Here is a 20,105-nt window from a genome sequence, read left to right on the forward strand (position 1 = left end):
TGTGCCCCGCCTCCTATCTGTGTTAACTGTGGAGAACACCATTCCCCCTGCTCGCCGGACTGTAGGATCTTCCAGAAAGAAAGGAAGATAATGGAATATAAGACCCTGGACCGCCTGTCCTACACCGAGGCAAGGCGGAAATTTGAGCGGCTACATCCTGTGCCAATGCCAACTAGTTATGCCGCTGCTGCAACACCAGTTCGATCTCAGCTCGGTCAGCATTCACCGGCCCCCTTGGTTGTGGGGGGGCACTTCACTCCCTGTTGCTCCTGCTCCATCTCCTTCAGGAGCCACACTACCCCAACCACCGGGGACATCTGTTCCCCCTTCACAGCCGGAGAAGCGTGAGCCTTCTTCGGCTCCTCTCGCTCGGAAGGGGTCCCTTGGGGCCCTCCCATCCCAGGCTTTGCCCAGTGCCAAAGTGGACACCCGCAAGGTTGTCAAACAACCACCGGTCGCTGGTCGTAGGGCGTCACGGTCGTCTTCAGTCCCAGAGACTGACCCAGTGAGGCCCTCCCAGCCAGAACCACCTAAGGCTCAGCGCGCAAAGCAGTCAAAGAAAAAGGCTCCCAAGCATCCTGAAATTGCGGTGGCACCTGTCCCACCGCAACCTTCTCCCTCTGCATCCGAGGATGAGGTGGAGATCCTGGCGTCCGCTGAGGACATGGATCTCGCCAGTCCCTCGGATGCAGTGGATAGCTGTTGTCCAGGTGGTGACTCAGTAGCAGCAGGGGCCCCGGAGGCATAATCTGCCCCCCCAGTCCCTTCACGCCTTTCCCATCCCTGGCTAATACCATCCTCCAGTGGAACTGCAGCGGTTTCTTCCACCATCTAGCTGAGCTCCGCCAACTTCTCAGCCGTCATCCTTTCCTTTGCATTGCTCTGCAGGAAACTTGGTTTCCAGCAATGCGAACCCCCGCCCTCCGTGGCTATCGGGGTTATTTTAAGAACCGAGCAGCTTATGAAAGGGTGTCTGGTGGCGTCTGCATCTATGTCCTTAACTCTCTTCACAGCGAGTTTGTACCCCTACAAACAGCTTTAGAGGCTGTCGCTGTTCGGGTGTGGACGCCACAGGCTATCACCGTCTGCAGTATTTACCTTCCACCTGATGGTGTTGTCGCACAGCATGTCCTGGCTGCTCTGATAGCCGAACTGCCGCCACCTTTTTTGCTGCTGGGTGATTTCAATGCCCACAACCCTCTATGGGGTGGGACTGTCTCCGATGTTCGCGGTCGGGCCGTGGAGCATGTGTTGGCTCAGCTCGACCTTAGCCTCTTGAACACCGGTGCTCCCACGCATTTCAGTGTGGCCCATGGCTCGTTCTCGGCCATCGATCTCTCTATTTGCAGCCCTGGCCTTGTCCCATCCCTCCACTGGAGAGTGCACCCTGACCTGTGTGGTAGTGACCATTTTCCCATCTATTTGTCACTGCCCCAGTGTCATTCTTCTGGGCGCTTGCCCCGCTGGGCTCTCCACAGGGCTGACTGGCCAGCTTTTACTTCCGCTGCAACCATTGAGTCTCCCCCACAGGGTGACATTGACGAGGTGGTTCGTGTTTTAACCACGTCCATCCTTTCAGCGGCCGAGGCTTCCATCCCCCGTTCTTCTGGCCTCCCTCGGAGGAAGACTGTCCCCTGGTGGTCGCCGGAGATTGCTGAGGCTATTCGCGACCGTAGGCGGGCTCTCCAGCGTCATAGGCGGCACCCGTCTCTGGAGACCCTCATCGCCTTTAAGAGGCTCCGTGCCTTCGCCCGCCGTCTTATTGCACGGCGTAAGCAGGAGTGCTGGGAGAGGTACGTCTCCTCCCTGGGCTCCCGTGTCTCGTCCTCGCACGTGTGGTCCCGGATCCGGCGGATTTATGGCTCCCAGACCCCTATGGGTGTCCCTGGGCTCTCCTTGAACGGCGCTGTCTGCACGGACGCTGCCGCCATTGCTGAACGGCTAGCCGCGCACTTTGCTCAGAGCTCTGCGACTGCTTCCTATCCCCCCGCCTTTCGCTCTCTAAAGGAGTGAGCCGAGCGGACGCCGTTCTCATTCCACACGCGTCATTATGAAACATACAATGCTCCTTTCAGCGAGAGGGAATTCCTCGCTGCCCTCGCCGATTGCCCTGATACAGCACCAGGACCGGACTGCATCCACGCACAGATGCTGAAGCATCTCTCCAGGGACTGCCAGAGACACATTCTCGCGATATTTAATCGCATTTGGAGCGAAGGCGTGTTCCCGTCGCAATGGCGAGAGGGTGTTATTGTCCCCATCTTGAAGCCCGGTGCGGACCCACTGGCGGTGGACAGCTATCGTCCCATTACCCTCACCAACGTTTTGTGCAAATTGCTCGAACGTATGGTGGGGCGGCGTTTGTGTTGGGTCCTTGAGTCGCGCGGTCTCCTCGCTCCATCCCAGGGTGGCTTCCGCCGGGGCCGGTCTGCAGTGGACAATTTGGTACGGCTGGAATCTGCTGTCCGTACGGCCTTTGCCCGACGTCAGCATCTCGTTGCCGTGTTTTTCGATCTGCGGAAGGCGTATGACACCACATGGAGGCATCACATCCTCGCCACATTGCATGAGTGGGGTCTTCGTGGTCGGCTCCCGGCTTTTCTTCAAAGCTTTTTATTGCACCGCTCTTTCCGGGTGCAAGTCGGTGCCACCTCTAGTTCCTCTTACATACAGGAAAATGGGGTCCCGCAGGGCTCGGTGTTGAGCGTCTCCTTATTTTTAGTGGCCATTAATGGTCTGGCTGCAGCAGTGGGGTCGTCGGTGTCTCCTTCTTTGTATGCCGACGACTTCTGCATCTCATTTAGCTCCACGACTACGGGAGTCGCCGAACGCAGGCTGCAAGTCGCCGTTCGCAAGGCAGCATCATGGGCTCTGACTCACGGTTTTCAGTTCTCTGCACCCAAGACTCGAGTAATGCACTTCTGCAGGCGTCGGACGGTCCACCCTCATCCTGCACTTTACCTCGACGGCCACCTGCTTGAAGTGGTGGACACTTGCCGCTTCTTGGGACTCGTGTTTGATGCCCGGCTCACATGGGTTCCTCATGTTACTCAGCTGAAGCAAAAATGCTGGTGGCACCTCAACGCCCTCCGCTGCCTTAGCCACACGTCTTGGGGTGCAGATCGCTGCACGCTGCTGCGGTTGTACCGAGCCCTTGTGCAGTCCCGGCTTGATTATGGGAGCCTGGCCTATGGGTCTGCGTCCCCCTCAGTGTTGAAGTTGTTAGACCCCATACACCACTGTGGGGTTAGGCTTGCCACTGGCGCTTTTCGCACCAGCCCCGTGGATAGTCTACTGGTGGAGGCCGGGGTTCCCCCGCTGCGAATTCGCCGCCATCGTCTGCTCGTCGACTATGCTGTCCACGTTCATTGCTCGCCAGATCATCCCAATCGTCGCCTGCTTTTCCCTGCTATGGTCCTCCATCTGCCCGAACGGCGACCTAGGTCTGGGCTTTCCGTCGCTGTCCGCGTTCAGTCCCTGCTGTCGGAATTGGGTTCATTCCCTCTTCCGCCTCCCTTCCGGGTCCGTGCACCTACGCCTCCCTGGTGTTTGTCCCGGCCATCCGTCCGTCTGGATTTGGCACAGGGACCTAAGGACTCGGTTCCGCCTATGGCCCTCCGTCGCCGTTTTCTTGCTCTCCTCGCCTCATTTTCGGACTGTGAGACTGCCTACACTGATGGTTCCCTGGTTGATGGTCGCACTGCCTACTCTTTTGCTCATGCTGCTCATGTTGAGCAGCGCTCCTTGCCGGCTGGCTGCAGTGTTTTTACTGCAGAGCTGGTGGCCATATTGCGCGCTCTTGAGCATATGCGTTTCTGCTCAGGTAGGTCCGTCGTCATCTGCAGTGACTCCCTGAGCAGCCTTCAGGCCATCGACCGCTGCTATCCCTCCTCTCCTCTCGTGTCCTCCATTCAGGAGACTGTTTCCGCCATTGCCCGTTCTGGTCGTTCGGTGGTCCTGGTTTGGACGCCCGGTCATGTTGGCATCCCAGGGAACGAACGTGTAGACAGGCTGGCCAAAGGGGCGATCGACGCCCCGGCTTTGGAGGTCGGCCTTACGGCTCGCGACCAGCAGATGGTGTTGCGCCGTAAGCTGATTGGGGTGTGGGCTGCTGAGTGGCGTGGCATGACAGCCCCGAATAAACTGCGGGCTGTCAAGGGGACGACCGATGTGTGGCGTTCCTCCCTGCGGGCTTCTCGCAGGGACTCGGTAGTCCTGTGTCGGCTGCGCATCGGCCATACATACCTGACGCACGGCCATCTGTTGCGTCAGGAGGATCCCCCCTTGTGTCGGTGTGGGTCCCGGCTGACGGTCGGCCACATTTTGCTGGAGTGTCCTCGACTGCGCACACTCCGGCAATCTTTTAATCTCCCGGGCACTTTGGCTTTGATTTTATCTGACGATGCCTCCATGGCTGATGCCGTTTTAAATTTTATCCGTGGTAGTCCGTTTTATGGTTCGATTTAGGGAGGTCCTGCACCTTTCCTTTTCTGTGTCTTTTGTCCTTGTGTCTGTTGCTGTTCTGGTGTGCCGTGAGATGGTTGGCTCTTTCCCTTTTTTGTTCTCGTGGTCAGTCAACCAGTCTCCGGCCGTCTTCCTTTCTTCTGTTTCTTTCTGTCTGGTGTTCCTCTGTCCTGTTCTTGTCTGTAATGTTTGTTGCTCCATTTGTGTTCTTTTAGCGCCTGGGGGGACGTCTCCTCCCCCTTTGGTTTTTACCTGCTCCGTGGATTTTCGGCTCGCCTGATTTTGGAATGGGGGACTGATGACCTTCGCTGTTTAGTCCCCCTTAAACATCCCAACAACCACCACCAAGATGATATGCCACAAGCAACAGCATCGCTAGTACCATGCAGATGTTTTTATTAACGACGTAGAAATGTTTGTTTAGTAAGAGAACTAAACATGCTTGTAAAATTTTATATTTCAAGAGACATTGGTAATATTTTGATCAGATTTAACCCTTCTGAGGATGATGTTGAACAGCTGCTTGTGAGTCTCAGCTACATGGGACTGTTGAATTGACAGCTTATTAGTGAACAAGAGCACTTCAGTAGTTATGTAGATTTCTACATCACCAACAGAAATCAAGCCCACTAATTAAAAAATAGATGTGGGGAAGTACTGTGTGCTAATGCCATCATTCACAATACTATGTATCGCATCACATAAAAAGTACAGACCTATGAAATATAGTGAAAAAAAAATCTGATACACTATTTTCCAATTCATTTATGTGCAAAAGACAAATTGAAAAACAATAACAACAATTTTATTTTTTAAAAAGGGTCAATCTATCGTATCTCAAAAACATTTTCATTAGAAGCAATTACATTGTTGAAAGTAAGTAAAAATATGCTTACCAACATAACGTGAAGCTTGGACAATAACAAATGCACAACATTAGAGCACAAAGAGGCAGGGAGGGAAGGAAAGGTATTAAAATTTCATTTCATAACAATTTTTTATTTGTTTGGACCAGACAGCAGGAAGCTATAACAAACTATATCAACAGGATGTTATTGTGTTTATAATCACTTGGATAAATCATTCCTTACAACAGGAAAGGAAAATGTGAGACACAAAACGCAATAAGTAGACAACAGCCCTAATAAGCTCAAAATAAGTATGATGTGCTACAAGAGTTAGAAACATAATTAAATGAATTCAAGCTACCATCAGATGTGAAAAACCTGAATTTTGTCCTTCCACAGTAAATAAATAAATCTGTTGTATACTATATTGTGATACCATGCAACCTTTCAGCTGAGCTACTAACACTTATTCACTGTAATATAATCATTCCTATTTCTGTTTTTGGAAACAGACACAGCCAGTGTGCTTACATTTAGGTAGTTTCCATTTTCCTTGGTTAACTCAACTAGAATTTCTAAATTTTTATTCTGTACCTTTTAAGTCATTCATGGTGGTTCGACAGTAAATCACCTTCACTTCTGAAGCTGCACCAGTGTAATAAAAATGGAATTGTTTCATATTGTGGGATTACATCTGTGTCGATAACATGGTGAAGAAAAAATGCCACACTTGTCATTCAGCATGGGATTTCTCATCTCAGATCAAGACAAAAGTATATCTAGCAAAACCTAGTCCTGCCAATAGGTTTAATAGAAATGTGATTTTAAAAACAAGGCTCTGGCAATGCTGTAACTGAATGCATTGTGACCAAGAATAGGTAGCACGAACTATACAATGTGCCAGAACTGTCCCATTAGCTCAGTGAGACTAGGCAATGCTATGGGAAATGGGTATTCAGAGTCACCAGTGTTGGAGACGAGCTTCTGCCAAACATATTTTTCCCAGTTAAAGCATCAAATTGTATCGAATTTACACCTCTACAATGTGGTATCTTGTGTGTTTCTTTCTGCTACTATTACCCTCATTTAAACACTAAGACATAATATGAACTTCTTACACACAAAAATGACCACTTTTTCATCCATGACACAAATAAAACCAATAGAAAATAATAGAGGATACAGTAACCTCGCCTGTGTCCAATGGGGTGCAGAAAACACAGTAGGTAGGCTACAATAGATTGCACATTACGCTACGCACAGTAATTCCATGAAGTACATTTGACATTGAGGCTTCTCTTTGCAGAGCTGGTATGTACATGTTCCAGCAACATTCATTGTAGAGAATATGTTCAAAGTGACCACCTTGCAGTTGCAAACACTTCACCACTCGTCCCCACAAATACAAATATAGTGGATTAAGGTCCGGAAAATTGGAGCCAGAGCATTAGACTTCCATGAGCATTCTGTTTCCTTCATTTAAATAGTTACGCACTTTCATTCCAAAGTGTGGCAGTGCACCATTGTGCTGAAACCACAGCTGCCACCGAACACCTGGTGCAACATTTTTTAATGCATAAAGCAAAGTATTACAAAGAGACGTACTATATAGGGGGATATTCAGCTTGTTCAGCAATAGATAAGGTCCCAAAAACACTCGTCCAATATATCCAGCCCACAGGTTTATGCCAAAGTGCACCTGAAAGCCATGTTTATTGGGTAACGTGACTTGTGTTCCGATCTATAAAGGCTATTGTGGAGGTTGAAAATACCTTCACAAGTGAAGCTAGATTTAGCAAGTTTCCTTTAATTTACATCTATGGTCACAAACATTTTGTTAACAGATTACCGGTTTTGGTCTTTAATGACCATCATCAGATCTGCAGCAAAAATGGGAAAAACATAAATACACTCGCAAACTGTATACAGCTTAAGAACAATACATAGACCATAATGAAAAGAAGTGCTGACAAAATTTACATTTGTGTGCTTTAAATATGAAGATGCATACCTGTTTCATAAAAAAAAAAGTCCTAATGTACTGTAGGCATAGTAGCATCGTCAAATGATCAGCACCAACATTATTCAAATACATATAAATAACATCACATGCACGAGTCATGTTGTCAGTAGTACTACTGTTTAAAACAAGCTGCCGTACAGTAGCCACAAGATGTTTGTGCTGTGAGTTCACCAGATGTCGCTAATGTCGGCATACACTAGTTTTCAGTAATTAATTGAAACAGCAAAAATAAATTGGGATATAATATTTGAAGTCTGTGATAAGCTTATAACGTATAAAAGGCATTACACTAATAAAAAGCAATAAAAACAAGAACACGATAAAAGTAATATTGTTAAAAAGAGGAAGAGCTCTAGTGCCAATATTCTAGATAATGACATAAATATTAACCACCATTGATAGTGTACTGGGTAATATTAAACAACCATAAAACAAATTGCTAAAGGAGCCATAAATGAAAGAAAACATAGTGCTGCACATAATCAGCACCCTCTGTTAGTGCTAACGCCAGAATTCCACACAGGCGGGAATTGGTTGGAGGAACAGGATCGGCAGAGGGCCCCCTCGTACCCTGCGGTACTCTGTTGCAAGAAAAGAATGATAAAATTCCGTAACAGTGGATGATCCACATTATCTGATTAATGTAGTCTATGAAATGAACAGAGAAGGAACAAGAACATACTACAGTCATGCATAAAATGTATGAAAACGAAGTAAATATGTGATGCACTCAATACTAGTTGAACTTATCAACACACTATATATAACAGAGGCGTGCAGTGATTAGAGTAAAACATTGTCAAATAAAGCAAAGTAGGCGTTGGGCACAAAGTCATTTTGCCAGTTAAGCAGTTTAGACGGTTCTCCATTTTTTTGCTTTATAAATTTCAAGCTCCTTAACAAATTAAGAGCACGGCCTTTTTGCACTCTGTGAAGAATACACATACAACTCTCAATATTCCCTATGGAATGACCAGTTTCAGATAAATGCTGTCCCAAAGCCATTTTGTTTCATCGCTGTGAATGTTCTTTAAATCTTAATTTAAAAGAGCGGGCTGTTTGACCAAAATAATATTTGTCACAGTTACTGCAGTCAATCCTGTATATTCCAGAGCCATCTAATTTATCATAGTTCCCTTTCAGTTTATGTTTTATTCGTAGTTTTAGGGTGCTATTAACCTGAAAGCCACATCTGACATCAGACTTTTTAAAACATTTTTCTATTTACAGGGATATTTTGCCGTTAAATTGCATAGGAATGGTTTTCATTCTATCTTTGACGGTTCTCTTTTGTGTGTGGGTGTGTGTGTGCCTGGTGCTTGTTAAACGTTTCTTTAGCCTACTGTAGGGGCGCGTGACATCATTTATAGAAAAGCCGTTAGCTGCCGCGATTTGCTTTAAAATGCTAAATTCTTCATGTATTTTGTTTTCATCCAAAGGTAGGCAAAGGAGCCGGTGAACCCCAAAACTTATACAGACAGTATCATCAGTACCAGTTCATGCATCCTCCCCAATACAAAAAAGCTTTCTTCACTTCCATGGTTCACCGGCTCCTTCATCTGCTTTTGGACGAAAACGAAATACATAAACTGAAAGGGAACTATGATAAATTTGATGGCTCTGGAGTATACAGGATTGACTGCAGCAACTGTGACAAATATTATATCGGTCAAACAGTCCGCTCTTATAAAATAAGGTTTAAAGAACACTCACAGCTGCGAAACAAAACGGCTTTGGGACAGCATTTATCTGAAACTGGTCATTCCATAGGGAGCTTTGAGAGTTGTATGCGTATTCTTCGCAGAGTGGTGCTCTTAATTTGTTAGAGGAGCTTGAAATTTATAAAGCAAAAAATGGAAAACTGCTTAACTGGCAAAATGACTTTGTGCCCAATGCCTACTTTGCTTTATTTGACAATGTTTTACTCTAATCACTGCACGCCTCTGTTATATATAGTGTGTTGATAAGTTCAACTAGTATTGAGTGCATCACATATTTACTTCGTTTTCATACATTTTACGCATGACTGTAGTATATTCTTGTTCCTTCTCTGTTCATTTCATAGACTACATTAATCAGATAATGTGGACCATCCACTGTTACGGAATTTTATCATTCTTTTCTTGCAACAGAGTACCGCAGGGTACGAGGGGGCCCTCTGCCGGTCCCGTTCCTCCAACCAATTCCTGCCTGTGTGGAATTCTGGCGTTAGCGCTAACAGAGGGTGCTGATTATGTGCAGCACTATGTTTTCTTTCATTTATGGCTCCTTTAGCAATTTGTTTTATGGTTGTCTAATATTACCCAGTACACTATCAATGGTGGTTAATATTTATGTCATTATCTAGAATATTGGCACTAGAGCACATGTCAACCACTGTTTTTTAACTATTCCTCTTTTTAACAATATTATTTGTCGTGTTCTTGTTTTTATTGCTTTTTATTACTGTAATGCCTTTTATATGTTATAAGCTTATCACAGACTTCAACTATTATATCCCAATTTATTTTTGCTGTTTCAATTAATTACTGAAAACTAGTGTATGCCGACATTAGTGACATCTGGTGGACTTACAGCACAAACATCTTGTGGCTACTGTACTGCAGCTTGTTTTAAACAGTAGTACTACTGACAACATGACTCGTGCATGTGATGTTATTTATATGTATTTGACGATGCCACTATGGCTGCAGTACATTAGGACTTTGTTTTTATGAAACACGTATGCATCTTCATATTTAAGGCACACAAATGTAAATTTTGTCAGTACTACTTTTCATTATGGTCTATGTATTATTCTTAAGCTGTATACAGTTTGCGAGTGTATTTATGTTTTTCCCATTTTTGCTGCAGACCTGATGATGGCCATTAAAGACCGAAACCAGTAATCTGTGAACAAAAAGTTTGTGACCATAGACGTAAATTAAAGGAAACTTATTACATATATGGGTCACTGTTTTTTCGCGACAATGTCGCAGCTTGTGAAGCTAAATTTGTTAGTCTATATCACTTCATGTATAAAATGTTTGCTATCTTCCACTTGGTGCAAAATCCATTCATAAAACTTTACTCGTCGACTGTGGTCTTCTGGCCAGTGGTTTTGAGTTAATGTGTAATGATATGATTGCAGTTCTTTGTCGTGCAACACCTCAACAACCTGTCTTTGAGATATCTGGACTGCCTTGCAGAGTAGTGGATACTTTGTGAAGGTGATTGGTGAGCGGTTTTATGAATCACGTCCTGCCATTTTTGTGGCTTTGTCTAGTACTTGGGCAACCTCTGTCCATTACTTGTGGACAAAAATTACCGGTTTCTAGAAGGTGTTGCTCCAGGTAAAGAAAAACGTTGTTATTGGGATGTTACCTTTTGAGGATACCGTGTGGTATATGTATGAGCAGCAGCAGCAGCAGCAGTCTTGGTTATTGGGTGCACCCAGCACCAGCACCTCCCCCCAGGGGACTCGCCATTCTTTGGGGGTGTTTTGGCTACCATGGGGCCCCAGCCTTTGCAGCATCTTTTCTCTTCTGTGCTGCATATGTATCTCTTGCTATTCTTTTTCCCCTCCCTTGGGGAACTTGTTTGGGATGTTTTGGGAAATATGTTCTGCATATTCAGTAGCCAGTATCAGAACACTCTCTCCACTGTTTTTTGTTCCTTTATCCTTTATTTGTTCCCCTTCTCCTACCCTTCCTCCACTTCAGCATTTGAGATTCCTCTTTTTCTTCTTCCTCCCTGTGTTCTACTGAAGGCCAGCCGACAGGTCTGATGTTTAACAGATGACAGGGTAACGCGTAATTCCCAGCTCCAGACTGACAGATATGGTTCGCATGTACCTCATGCTACAGGCCAGGTCTAGGGAGGGGTGATTGCCTGAGCTGCTACCTTCCCAAATTGATGATTGGTCCCTCTGTCAAGTGTTCGGGAGGTGTGACCTGAGGTGTAAACGAACACCTAAGGTGGGTGCGCCACCTTCTGAGGGGGCTCCCCAGAGTAATGAGCACACCATCGGAGAAGCTGGCAATCATGGGGGGATATTCCCATAATGAGCCAATCATCTTCTCGACAATCCATATCTACCAAACATAAACAGAATGAGGCTAACTATTCAAAGACCCTGTCAGGTGCACCATGGTTCCTTGTGGTTTCATGTACTGAAGGCAGTCAGTCATTTGCTACATTAAATCTGTTTATTATTCAGGAAGGTGTTGATGCAATTGCTGGCCCTGTGAAATCCTGCTTTTGTGTATGAGATGGCTTTTGATTTTGTGGACTGCTTCTGATTTTCAAGCACAACAACTTCTTGTAGCTTCGCTCCTCCACTGCTATCCTGTTTGTGTTGAGGCCCATCAAACACTGAATTCTTCCTGTGGTGTTATTCACATGAGGCTGCTTGATGATCTGACTGAGTCAGAAATCCAGACATACCTCTCTGATCCAGTGTGTCATTGCAGTCCATCGAGTGATGCAAAAGGCGATTGATGCAAAAGGTAGATGCATCACTACTGCTCATACACACTCTTTTTCTCACTTTTGATAGAGTGGTGCTTCCATCAAAGATCAAAGCAGGCTATGAAGTTATCACAGTCCGACCGTACATTCCGAACCTGATGTGCTGCTACCAGTGTCATCTTTACAACCACACTCGAATGTCCTGTCGACACCCGGCCAAATGTGTAACCTTGGTAGGGATGATCATGAGAGTAATTATCTGCCTCTATCTCTGTATCAATTGCAATGGCGATAATGCAGCCTCCTCCTGAGATTGTCCCTTGTGTATCTCGATGAGTGGGCTGTCCAGAATTTCCGGGTGAAGGAAAAAGTGCCTTCACCTGTTGCTCGCAAGCTGTTGGCTAGTTGGAAATCCTGAGTTTTACCATCCAGCAGTTACAGTACTGTTTTTGCTACATCTTACTCCATGAAGGACATGACCATGCAGACATGTGACCTCAAATTCAGCACTGTGGTTATGAAATCACCCAGTGTTATGGTAGCATCCCTGTCTCCTCCTCTAGCTGTGCAGCAAGGCACCAAACTTTCGCCTCATGGGGCAAAGTCACCTGCTACACAAGTAGCAGGCGGAAAGGACAGAAGCAATACTTCTGCAAAGACTTTGTGCACCCCTCCAGCCAACAAACATCTTGAGTTTTCCTCTGCCAACCAGAAAGGCTCCTAGAAGTCAAACAAAAGCAAATTACCTTCTCCTTCCCGAATCGAAGATCATCTTCAATGGTGTCGCCACGTGATAACCTTGCCCAGCTGATCTCCATGTTACTAGTGCGCACCACCAATAGTTTTTCTGCCTGGGACTCAGCAGATAGGGAGAGAGAGAGACTGCCAACACCTCTAGATCTCATGGAGCAGGATCCTCCAGCCTCTGCACCCTGTAGCAGTGAGTCTTCGAAGGCTGGCACTTGGCAGCTGCCGAGGTGACACCTCTTCATTTTGTACCCCCTCCCCTTTCCTCATTATGATTCTCCTCCAGTGGATCATTCGCGGCCTTCAATCCCAGAAAGAGAACTTGTGGCTGCTCTTAGAATTACAGCATGCGCTTGATCTCTGTCTCAAGGAGACAAAATTTCGTCCTCACGCTTGCTTTGAGCTCTCGCATTTCTTCTCGGTCCACTTTGACCTTCCCCCGCGAGGACGGCATTCCATCTAATGGGGGAGTCATGCTGCTCATCTGGAATTACGTTCATTGTCACCTCACCTCCCTGACTACCCGGCTTCAAGCTGTTGCATTCCACCTTTTCCTTCCTCACTTGACATTTTCCCTTTCTACTGTTTACAGCCCTCTGTCATTTATTGTCACCAGGGCAGACTTCCTTCAGCTTATTGGGCAACTCCCTCACCTCTTCTGCTGATCGGTGCTTTAATGCGCACCATCCCCTTTGGGCTTGCTCAGAACCTGTCAGAGAGATGCCCTCGTGGCTGACCTTAACCTCATCTGCCTTAACATGGGAGAACCCACCTCCCTTTCAGACTCCACTCACGCCTATTCACTTTTGGACCTCTCCTTCTGCACTGCCCAGCTTGCCTATCATCTCAAGTGATCCGTTCTCTCTGACTCATACTCAAGCAACCATTTCCCATGTGCTATCAGATTGCAGACTCCTACCCCACCTATGTGCACACCTAAATGGCAGCTTTCTAAGGCCAACTGGAGGCTTTACCCGTCCCTGGCGACCTTCGATGAATTGTAGTTGCAGTGACCAGATAGAATATCTTACAAATATTATCCTTATCGCCTCAGAATGTTCCATTCATCACACTTCCTCTTTGCCACGCCACGTCCCAGTCCCTTATTAAACTTACGCGTGCTGCGACACAAATCGCGCATGGAGACATGCTCCACGTTTATGACCATCATCCTACGATGGCCAACTGTATTTGTTACAAACAGTTGCAGGCACAGTGTCTTTGCATTCTTTGGAATAGCAGAAAAGCTAGCTGGTTTTCCTTTACTAGTTGTTTTAACAGTTCCACACCATCTTCCGTCATGTGGGCCAACCTCCAAGAGCTCTCAGGGACCAAGGTCCATCCCCCAATTTCTACCCTACTGCTATCTCCAACACCTTGGGCTGCTATTTTGTGGAGATATTGAGCTCCATTCACTGTCACCCGCTTTCCTCCATCAGAAATGAGTGGAGGAGGCTCAGGCAATATCCTTCTCTTCAGAATTTGTGAGTGCTACAATGCTGCCTTTACTATGAGGGAGCTAAATCTTGCTCTCACTCCATCCCGATCCTCTGCCATAGGGCCGGACAGTGTTCACATTGAGATGTTGCAGAACCTTTGTCTTGCGGACAAACATTTTCTCTTTCATATGTGCAGTTGCATCTGGCAGAGGGTATGTTTCCCACATGCTGCCGTGGAGCCACTGTCATATCAATACCAACAAGGACAAACACCTTCCGTCTAGTTATCGCCTCATTTCTCTCATCATCCTTGTGTGCAAGGAGATGGAACGTGTGACTCATGCCTGGCTGGTATGGTGGCTCGAGTCTCGCAGTTTACTAACCACTGCACAGTATGGATCTCAAGTGCGCCGTTGTGCGGTTGAGCGTCTCGTTTGGCAACCCAGGTGTCATGAATGTTTTTCTTTGGAAATACCAGACTGTGGCCATGTTTTTCGATTTGGAGAAAGCCTACAACATCTGCTGGGGGACTGGTATCCTTACTCTTTACATGTGGGGCTCCCATGGCCACATGCCCCGTTTCCTTCAGGAATTCTCAAAAGACTGAGTTTTCAAGGTACGTGTGGGTTCTGACTTGTTGATCACCTTTATCCAGGAAAACGGTGTGCCTCAGGGTTCCGTCCTGAGCACCATCCTCTTTGCTGTCGCCCTTAGTCCCATTCTGGCCTGTCTCCCACTGGGCATCTCTGGCTCCCTTTTTGTTGACAATTTTGCCATCTGTTGCAGTTCTTCATGAAGTTGTCTCCTTGAGCAGCATCATCAGTTATGCTTCGATTGTCTTCACTCATGGAGCATCGACAATGGCTTTCGCTTTTCCACTGCCAAAACAATTTGTATGAATTTTTGGCAGTGCTGTTGGTTACACTGTCTTTATATCTTGCGCCTGTTGCTCTTCTGTTCGTTGAAAGTGTAAAATTCTCAGGGCTCATGATTGATAGGAAAATTTCTTGGTCCTCGTACGTGTCTTACCTGTCCGCCTGCTGTATGCGGTTCCTCATGTTCTGTGTGTCGTCAGTGGCACTTCCTGGGTAGCAGATTGGACCACCCTCCTCTTTTTGTATCAGTCCTTTGTCTGTTCAAAACTAGATTATGAGTGTTTTGTTTATGTTCTGCACATCCGTCCCTCTTATGCTGTCTCAATAATATCCACCATCGTGGCATCCGTTTGGCCATTAGCACCTTTTACACTAGCCCAGTTGAGAGTCTGTATGCTGAAGCAGCCGAACTACCACTGTCATGTCATGGTGACTTTCTCCTCAGCAGATACGCATGCAATTTGTCTGCCACACTTGGCCACCCATCCTACACTGCCTTCTTTGATGATTTCGTTGCTTACCAGTATCAGGCGCATCCATCTTCTCTGTTGCCTCCTGGAGTTCGCTTTCGGCTCTTGCTTCAGCAGTTCTCACTTTATGCTACCTGCACTTTCCCAATGGGTGTGAACCCTTCACCACCTTTGCCTCAGTGTGCTGTACACCATCCATCCCTTATCACAACGTGTACAGGAAAGCTGTCACTTGCTCACTTTTGATGGAGCCGCTGTGATATTCAAGTCGGTTCCTGATCACATCAGTCTTGCAGGAAACGAAGGTGCTGATGCTGCTGCCAAGGCTGCAGCCCTCGTACCTGGGCCCGCGAATTCTTCCGTTCCCTCCGATGATATCTGTGTTGCTGTCTGTCAGCAGGTGGTGTCACTTTGGCATCACCACTGACTGGTCTTCTCTTTATGAGAACAAGCTCTGGGCAATTAAGCCTCTCCCATCAGCTTGGACGACCTCCTCTCGGCCCTCTCGCCTTGAGATCATTTCAGCTAGGTAGTGTATTGGGCACTGTCTCTTCAGCCATTGCCATTTGTTAAGTGATGCTCCCCCACCACTATGTTCTCATTGCTCTCAACAGTTCGCCATTTCCTAATGGAATGCCCTTTTTTTAACCACCTATGTTTTCATTTGTGTTTGGCATCTGAGTTGCCGGCCATTTTAGCCTACGACATGTGGGTTGTCAATAGCATTTTACTTTTTATCTGTCTTAGCAATATGCTGAAGGACATTTAATCTTTAGTTCATGACCTCCGTTTCTCTATGGCATATTTTATGGACGTTTCTCCAAGTCCCTTTATATAGCTGTCTTTCCTTCCGTCACTCGGGGTTAACGAGTAGTCATTTTTAACTCCTTTTCTTTTTTTCCTTAGTGTTCTACAGTTCTGACATGGGCGCAAATGACACTAGTTGTTTTCGTGCACTAAAACAAAACGAAACAAAACCCAAAGCGTAGTGACATATTCATCATTTGTGTACTCCATCAGGAAGCTACCCTATATGAACTTGACAGGGCCAGTTATGGTTGTGCACTATGTGATTAATAGACACATGCATTCAGTTTAATGGAGCCCACTGTTATGTGGTAGGCTATTGTCACATTACAAAATGATGTCCTGCTTATAAATCATGAGAACTAGGGAATGGTTGGCTAAAAATTAATGGAAGAACCTGATGAGGATTCAAACCATAGGTTTGTGGTAGATGTAGGTTTGGTGTTTGACATCCCAGTAGTCTATTCAGTGAGCTGTGATGGCTAGTATGGTAGTGTGGGGTGATACATGTTTCTCTGTACATTCTGGTACATTGCATGATGTGACAGTGTTGCTAGTTTCTTATTTTCATGCATGTGCTTTCAAAATGCACTTAATCTGATTCTGCTAGATAAACTTTTGTCTTGAATCTGGATATGGAATTGCATACTGACCTCCAAGTGTGGCATTTTTTTCTGTACCCTGTATACGAAATAATGAGTCCACCTTAGGTGGTTAATGCTAGTTTATTCTGTCAAGCGCAACATGTTTCGGGTGTTACGTGGTTTTTCAAGCACATTTGCTGAAACAAGAGGACATATATAATGGTATGGTCTGAGCCGTTTCCAGTACTGACAGTTATCAGTTGAACACCAATCATGAAGTACATAAGGCAGTCACCCATATCTTCATACAGCATTTGTTAATTTTTAGTATAATCAAACGTCACAGAGTTAAATTTCAAAGCTTTTTGCAAAGGTAGCTGTTGAACTCCATCCGCTAATGTGACTATTGCTGGTATGTTACACAGCCTGATGCCTGTGTCGCCATATTGTTGACAAAAAGATACAGTCCTAGTTAGAATAATATGAATGTCGAACTATATAAGAAATAAAACAATTCCGTAGGCTTGTGAGTGTTACAAAATTCTTCATTCCATACATGACATTTGGGCTTTCAATAGTTATTGTTACTGTCATCTACTGTAGAATCATGATAGAGCTTCTGGTCTGTGATACTATCTAATATGTTGATCATACTTCCTTGTTAAAACCTCACAGTGAAATGAAATTGACTTGCAGCAGTTCGTGAATCTCGCTAGATGTCCATCCCAACATTACTTTAACGTGCAAAAAAGATAGAAATGGTGAACTGCCTCTGAAGGTGCTACTCAAGTGGAAAATATGTTGTTAATTCGGTCACTTTACGGGAAATCATTCCACACCAGTTGGTACATCTGCATGACTGGTTTTCATCATCTTACCTCTAAAAAGAAGTCTGTTACTGTTCAGTCCAAACCCTACACTGTCTCTGTGAATGCTTTACAAAACACCTTCAGCAAAAACAGAACTTTATTTCATAATTTCATCTCTAGAACTATTCAGTAAGTTCACACAGCACTTTCAAAACCAAACACCTTTGATTTACAAATTGCATCAGTAATGAAGTAATACTTAAAACCTATCTGGCTTGTGTTTTGAAGGTTTCTGCCTTGAGAAAACTACAGAGTATTTCTCAAGTTCTTCATAATGAACTCCTTCAGCTAATATGCTTGCTCCTGAACAACTGGCCCTTATTTGCGGGTGAATAAATGAAGACTCAAGTAAACTGGAAGACTGTGTCAAGTTTTTGGTTTCTAAAGAATGCACAGAGTTGTTACACCTTGGCTTTCAATCAAGTATTGGAAAAGGCATGGCTGTCAAGTGCACCGCTGAAAAGTTTTAGTATTTTAGACCCCAAAGAACGAATAAAGAGGAGAAGCTGCAGTAATATGTTAAAGTTTGCAAAAATGATGGAATTTGATGGCTGGCCATGATTACTTACTTGACTAGTGGAAGGTTCTATAGTTTGAGAAAGATGGCCCAGTTACAGATAACAGAGGTATTGACAATTAACTGGCTGAAGCACACCTCAAAAAAAGACATCATCTATAGACTTAAAGTATCCATATGTTTCAAAACTTGTTAAACTTTCTATTAAATTGTCCGATGGGGATGCAGACATAGAAAGAAAATATTCCATTTTGAAGCACACATTAGGAGAAGATACCGAATATGTTAATAAGTTTGTATGAAGGGAAGAAAATGGCTGTACCCCATCCAGCATAATAATAAAGAAGTTTATTATGGTCTTAATTGGTCTTTTTGGTAAGCGATTATCAAAAATGAACAGTTAATTTGTGCCATGTGTGTTTATCGAAGTAATTTTTCACCTTTTAACCACATTTTTAAAATATTTTATCACCTTATAATCACATTTTTCAAATATTTTGTCATCTTTCTTGCCTTTTTCAAGTCCTGCCATGGCTCTTCAGCCTGTTATCGGTTACTTTGCCATCAATGCAATAAAAATGTTCATTTTTAGCAATTTCCTAAATCAGAACTCTTTAATACCTGTAAAATCTGTCATGCCAATCATTTATGTAAAGGGTTCAGTACAGCGGTACACACAGACTTTAGATACTGCTGTACTATACTTTCCTTTGTAAAAAGTCAGTGGAGTTTATAACCTTTCTGCCACCTTTTGCTGGTAAATAAAGGAGGGAGTTAACGGTTGTGGATAAATGATAGTTTTTGGGCTCAGCCCATGACAATAGAACATCTCCATTTTTGACATCCTGCTTATAATCCAGGATGATACTTTGCCTATTAAAACCATCGATGACAATAGATATCGGTTTCTATTAAAAGTTTCCTGGGGGAGTGAAGCTCAACTCTTGAAAATAGAAGTGGCTATAATGTTGTCTCATGTCACAGAATAAGAATTTTAACTTCACAAACTCAACTTATAAAAGCTAATAGTTCCATTGAAAACACAACTGTTGTAAAATAAGATTTTATTGAGTTTAATAAGCTGTAATTGATCTCCTTACAGTTACATGGGAGTGTGGTGAGAGACCTTACATTTCTGCATACCTCTTGGCCATGGGTGCGTGGCCAGCAGAGTGCCCTGGTGACTGCTGCTGCAGAGGGTACCATCAAGGTGTCAACACTTGATGGGCGAGTGCTACATTCATATCAGGCAGGACACAGAGTAAATTCTGTCAGTCCTACACCAGAACCTTTCAACCTTGCTGCTGAAGATGGCTTTTACAGTAAGTTACTGATTGTAAAATAATGTAATATATTAGATGCAGGAATCTGAAGCTGCTAGAAAACAGTAATTGGAAGCGAAGCTGTCCATTTATCCAACATTTCTGGTGTGCTTGGTGATCTGTAGGTTGATGCATTTGGACTTTGTGCAGTCAGTGATAAAAAATTCATTATATCATAATGCTATTAATTCATAATATACGAGGTGTCTCTCGCAAGAGTCGTCGGGTGCAGTTGCTGTGGCGTTTGCAGCGTGTAGCCTGAGTCAGACTAGACAAATACTTCTCATTACACCTTTCATGTGATACCCATTGTTGATGGAAAGTGATGGTTTCTTCCCTGTTAAAAAAAATTATTTTTATAGTGAAATTTTACGTGCCCATTCATTGATTTGTATTAACAAGGTCAATAAAACACGAGGAATAACAAATACTGCAGCAGTAACAGAACCACCCTGGCCTGCACTTGCTGCTACCGGCACGCAGCTGCGCTGTTCGATCACTGCCAGAGTACTAGTTAATCTTTGTGTTTTACTTTACCTTTTAATTCATATTGATAAAGAAATATCACACTAGACTAATTTGAGACATTTCTATACAATTGGAAGGTAAAACCGTGCTTTAAAAATAATTTTGTTTGTAATGGGAAGCAAACTTGACTCTTTCTGCCAGCACTGAGCATCGTGTGAAAGAC

General features: G+C 44.8%; 1 protein-coding gene across 5 annotated transcripts in view; it reads left to right on the forward strand.

The window, feature by feature from the left end:
• The window catches only part of LOC126094880 (uncharacterized), a 127,601-nt gene that overhangs the window by 64,631 nt on the left and 42,865 nt on the right, over positions 1-20,105 (forward strand). For all 5 annotated transcript variants that reach the window (XR_007521888.1, XM_049909514.1, XM_049909517.1 and 2 more), the window contains one exon: positions 19,195-19,414. Coding sequence is in view for 4 of the 5 variants with exons in the window: in XM_049909514.1 (XP_049765471.1) it covers positions 19,195-19,414 (220 nt within the window). In the remaining variant the exon portion in view is untranslated. The remainder of the gene's footprint in view (positions 1-19,194; positions 19,415-20,105) is intronic.

This window comes from Schistocerca cancellata, chromosome 8 (assembly GCF_023864275.1).
Source record: "Schistocerca cancellata isolate TAMUIC-IGC-003103 chromosome 8, iqSchCanc2.1, whole genome shotgun sequence".
Lineage (NCBI taxonomy): Eukaryota > Metazoa > Arthropoda > Insecta > Orthoptera > Acrididae > Schistocerca > Schistocerca cancellata.